Source organism: Brassica oleracea, chromosome C7 (genome assembly GCF_000695525.1).
Source record: "Brassica oleracea var. oleracea cultivar TO1000 chromosome C7, BOL, whole genome shotgun sequence".
Taxonomy (NCBI): domain Eukaryota; kingdom Viridiplantae; phylum Streptophyta; class Magnoliopsida; order Brassicales; family Brassicaceae; genus Brassica; species Brassica oleracea.
The window spans coordinates 21,177,998-21,183,847 of NC_027754.1; the positions used below are offsets into that span (position 1 = coordinate 21,177,998).

Consider the following 5,850-nt stretch of genomic DNA (forward strand, 5'->3'; position numbering starts at 1 on the left):
TGATTAATGGATTTCATTAAGTTTACGGAGTTGGACGGTTTATATAAAATCATTTTATGGTAGCATTTTAGACCAACAAATTGGTACCAAATGTGAATGCGAAACCTAAAATTATTATTTTTCATTTTAATTGACGAATTAACTACAAAGTAAACAGTAAATTAAAAATCAACTTATACTTATTTTAAACGCACTAACTATTGCTTCAAATTATATTATGTTCAAAATTGTTTTCACAATTTTCAAATTAACACCCAACCCATAATCGCATTATATCCCGACAATCCAATTGAAAATTGTTAATTCGCCTAATAACATCATCTCCAATAACAACCTTATTTTAAGGTTGGTCTTGAGGTTTAGGGGTGCTTTCGCTAATTGTAGAACTTTAAATATAACTTTCAAAACTATTCATATTCCATTTTAGTCCCTAATATTGTTTTAAAATGTAATTTTTTTTACAAATAATAAAAAATACATCAAAAAGTATTAGATACAAAACTGATTAATAATATTTCATATTATAATAAGTGATAACTTAAAAATTAAACTAAAAATATAAATAAAATGCTAAATTACTTAATATAATTATTTTTGCAATGTTCTTATATATGATTAATTAATAAATTTAAAATAATATATTAATATATTTGTTAGTTATATGTTAGTTACGAACTAAATTAGTATTTTTGCATATGAAATATTAGTGAATTATAAAATCATAAGAACTAAAATAATAAATACAAAAGCTAACAATATTATTTAGAAGGTAGACTACTCTAAGATCTTAAAAATATGAAAACTTAAATATAATGATTGAATGGTGAAATTTCAAATAAAAAATTTACTATTAAAAACTTTAAAATTTGAAGTTTTACTGTCGTTTTTGGAAAACATAAAACTCATAATTAAAGTTACTCTTAAAAATGCTCTTATAAACTGTTTCGGTTTATGCCATCACCTTTTGTATAGTGTTCAACCATCTTTTTTTTTACTGTTTAGTTTCAAGCCATAAAAAAAACAAAGTTCAAACAACCAATTTTTAAAAAGATTAAATAAACCTTAAAAAAATCACCAGTAAGTGACATAAAGAGTTCAAAAGAACTTATAAATAGAATCCGCCAATGACTAGTTGTTGCAGCCAAAAAGAACATGACGAACCAAAGAAGATTGTGATGTCTTCTTATCGTTTCCACTCTATTTTGCAAATGAGAGTAATGTGACGGATACAAAATAGCATCATAAGCATACAAGAAAGGGTCCATAGAGATGACACGGTTAGTCGCATGTTCATATGTGGATTTTTAGTCTACGGTTTTATAAGTTTCCCTCACCTGAGGCTGATACATGAAAGATTTTAGTTATAATTACTGAGTTTTTTCTTACTCGCATACACTGAGTTAATTGATAAATAGTTTTTACTCTTAAATTACTTTGGATTAAAAAGAGTTATCTGCTAATGGTTTTAGGAATGGTTCAAATATTACAAATTACAACGTAATTATATTTTTACTATTATTCGTGTACAATAGATATTTTTATGCACAAGTAGTTTCATTATGTATTATTACAATTTCACTTTATCTCCTCTTTATTTTTATTTCGTGTTGGATTCGATCGGAGGTTTTTTTTTTTGGGTCAACTGTTGGGAGCTTCTATAAAGTATAATAATAGTTAGCTTTATAGCCTCACAAAGCTTCTCTCTATCGACCGAATTCCGCAAGTCCCACAATAAACAAACACCACTTTGTTGATCCTCATAATTACTTCTCTTTCACTCTCCTATCTTCCTCCATGCCAGTGAGTTCTTGAGAGTTTAATATTTCTAGAATCAATCTAAAAGGGATCATTATATCATTAATAACAATCTTAGTTTCCTTTAGTGGGTCTTAACCCTTTTGCCTTTATATCCCCTCAAGACAAAAAAAAAGAGAGCAACAAACACTTTATGTCTTAATTTTGTTTCATCTCTCTTCATATTCTTGAGTTTATATTTTAAACAATCTCAAGCTAAAAGAATGCCCTTGGAGGCTGTCGTAAACCCGCAAGATCCATTCGGATACCTTTCTAATTGCAAAGATTTCATGTTCCACGACTTTTACTACCAAGAAGAGATAGTATCTCAAGATACAAAGAACAACATTCATAAGTTAGGGCACGAACAGAGATTTGTGGAAAACGATAAGGAGGAAGAACGTCAATGGGGAGACCATCATCATCATCAGTGCCCTGTAGTCCCTTCGTTGGAAGAAGAGCTTGATCTTCCCGCCATTGATGTGGAAAATCATCCTCCTGTGCAGCAGAGGAGGAAGAGGAGGAGAACAAGGAGCAATAAGAACAAGGAAGAGATCGAGAACCAGAGAATGACTCACATCGCCGTCGAGAGAAATCGCCGGAAACAGATGAACGAGTACCTCGCCGTGCTCCGTTCTCTAATGCCGTCGTCATATGCTCAAAGGGTAATTTAGTCTTTGACAACTCTCACACACATAGACGTATATACTATTTATATCATTTGATCACCATAATTATTAATAGATGTTTCACATATGAGTAGTGCCGTCTCTTACCCATGGCAACATGGGCATTTGCCATGGGTCCATAGGTTCATAATTTTTTTTTTGTATTGTTTTAAAGGTTTATAAGTTATCAAAAAATATTCATAATTAAGTAAATCTAATTTACTGATTAGAAAACAAAACAAGAAGAAATTTGTACTTTCATCATTAGTTTTGGGATATTTTTTTCTATTTGTTTCAAGTCTTAGAGTCAAGTTAAAAGAAATATAGTGAAAAAAAATATAGAAAATATTTATAAAAAGGTATATATTCTGTGTTTCGCCTAGGGCTATTATATTGGTTAAGACGACACTGTGCGTATTCTTTTACTTCCTTGGCATAGTTTTAGTTTTTTACCTATTTTGAGGTCTGTTCAAACCAGAGAAATAGAACTCGTTTTCTTTTTAGAAATATATATTAACATTTAGTAACGAAAAACCTTGTGCATGATATTTGGTATTTGGATGTTTAATATTCAGTTTATTAACAAAACATCTATGATGTACACACTTCTATGCATGGCAAAAAAAAAAGCATCTATGATGTATATATATATGCGGTTTATACATATATATATACAGCTATTATACTACACATTTTAGTATTTAACAAAAACATCATTTGAGAACAATTTATTAGAATATAAATGATTTAAGAATATTGGGAATTTCTATACAATTTGTTAGCAACAAAAAAGCAATCATAATATGCAATTAGATTGATATATTATGTAATTATCCAACGTTCAAAGATTTGTTCAAATCTTGTATTAACCACCCACATACATATCTCATTTGAATGAGTTTTTTGGTGGTAAAGGGAGATCAAGCGTCGATAGTAGGAGGAGCCATTAACTACGTAAAGAAGTTAGAGCACATCTTACAGTCCATGGAGCCTAGGAGAACCACGACCACGAGCCATGAAGCCAACACAAGCACTAGCTCGTTGGTGTTTACCTTCTCAGATTTCTTCACTTTCCCTCAGTACTCGAAAAAGTCATTATCAGAAGTGGAAAGCTCATCTTCACCGGCGGAAATAGAAGTGACGGTGGCGGAAGGCCACGCGAACGTCAAGATAATGGCGAAGAAGAAACCAAGGCAGCTTCTTAAGCTCGTAGCTTCCATACAGAGCTTAAGGCTCTCTCTTCTTCATCTCAATGTGACCACTCTGGACAACTTGATTCTCTACTCCATCAGCGTCAAGGTGTGTATACATTTACTAATTTTTATTTTCTAATCAAATTTGTTTGATTGCATGTAGAATAATCATGAGATTTTAGAGTGATTAATTGCCGAGTGGTGCATATAGTTTCAATTTGTTGATTTACTTTTTTTTTGTCTCTTATACTGTTTGGGGGAAAACTAGATTAGTACTAGTTATGGCTATGTCTGGGCAATAAAAGGGTTGCAAAGAAAAACTAAAATCACAATTTGCTTTTTTTTCTTACTTTATTTGGTTACTTAGAGCAGCATTAACCGAGCACCCTATTCGGGGTGTTTATTTTTTTATTTTTTTTATTTTTTTTTATTTTTTTTCTTTTTTCTGATTAAAAAAAAAACAATTCATAACCCACCAATCGCGGACCGCAACGTGTCAGTGGGCCCGCAAACAATTGAAAGTCCTCTCCAAGATCGCTGCTTATTTAGGCAGCAGAAACACCCCATTTTTCAAAAATGATGGGATCCATCCACTATTTTATTCTTATTTTTCTAAGCACCCTAGTCTAAATACCATGGTTAATGCTGTTCTTAAGGCTGACCTCAATAGTCGGCGGTCAAACTCATCAAAATCATCATTTAGATATATTTATTCAAAAAGAATTGAGTATCAAAATGGTACATGCAATATCTAAGCATCAAGTGATCAACCTAGAACAACACACGAATGACGAATACGAGTCGTCCATATTCACGAGCTGTATGAATATGTATGTAGTGTGGACGTTTAGTCGTCATATTAAAAAAATACGTACGGACAACCAGGTGAGGCCATCACTTGATTCAGATTAAGCTCGTTTCTTAACAAAATATATATTTTACTATAAAATGTACATTTATTTGGTCAGCTTTAACCTTTTCCAAAAATCGTTATATACACTTCTATTTTATTAAGAAAAATAGTTTGTTCAGGTTGAAGAAGGGAGCCATCTGAATACCGTGAAGGACATTGCAACAGCTCTGAATCAAATCATAAGGAGGATTCAAGAAGAGTCATAATAATCTCTCATATAAGATTGAGTCATTTAGTTTCAAAATGTGTATTTTCCTTTATATTTATCTGGAAATAATTGAAGTACAAACTCATCTAATTCCTGTACTTCTTTTACTGTTTCTCTCCTTTTTAATGTAAGTTGAATGTTTCCTGTAACGCATATGTTGTTTTTGGCCTCTGTTCTTTTTTTTTTCGTCAAGAGTTTCATTTCCTAACTCAAAACAGAGTAATCAAAGAGCATAGTTGTAACACCCGTCTCTTCCTCCTCCTTTCTCGAGACCGGCGTGTTACTACCGGTAAAATATCAAATTAAAACGTGTTATTCAAAACCGATTAAAATACAAAAAAATTTAATAAAATAAATACAAAATAAATACATCTTTAAATTAAATTATAAAAATATGTCAAATAAATCGAATGTAAAAGTCGTATAAATCATTAATTAAAACTGAAATAAATACAATTATCCCAAAAACACCAAACCGTCCAGATATCCAACTACTCGGCAAGCTCACCTGTAATGGGAAGAAAGAGGGTGAGTAACATAGGAGTCACTCAGCGAGATATGAGATGCTAAAAACGCAAACCACTGACACAGTAAATAGAACTCTCACTATAGGAATTTAGCTCTAACATGAACAAACACAACGCCTAAAGCATCACACAAAACAAACAATGTGATGATACCACAAAGCTAGTCCATACACCCCGCATTCTCCTCATAAGGATATACAATATCAACTGCGCCGGTAGTACAAAAGTCTGTCTCTGTACCCCAGCAGTGTATGCTCTGCGTCTATATGCAAACGTCTTTGCACCCCGCAATCTCTGCTCTGCGTTGCTATGCAAACGTATCTGCACCCCGCAATCTCTCGAACATTTGCGTCGCTAGCTCAGACGTCTCTGGCCCCGCAATCTCCACACAGTTATTATATTTATAACTATATATATATATATATATATATATATATATATATATATATATATAACCATTTAACATCACTGAGTTCAATCAACAGTTGGATCTTCTAGACCCCTAATTCTGATTTACGATGAATGTCAAAACTAAATTACCATAGAA

At 32.0% G+C, this 5,850-nt stretch overlaps 1 protein-coding gene across 1 annotated transcript; it reads left to right on the top strand.

The window, feature by feature from the left end:
- Positions 1–1,160: 1,160 nt before the first annotated feature.
- LOC106304187 (transcription factor bHLH94-like) lies at positions 1,161–4,960 on the top strand. Its single transcript, XM_013740584.1, has 3 exons — positions 1,161–2,459; positions 3,378–3,761; positions 4,688–4,960. Exons 1-3 carry the CDS (start codon positions 2,019–2,021, stop codon positions 4,772–4,774), a joined length of 912 nt encoding a protein of 303 aa, XP_013596038.1. The 5' UTR covers positions 1,161–2,018; the 3' UTR covers positions 4,775–4,960.
- Positions 4,961–5,850: the final 890 nt, after the last annotated feature.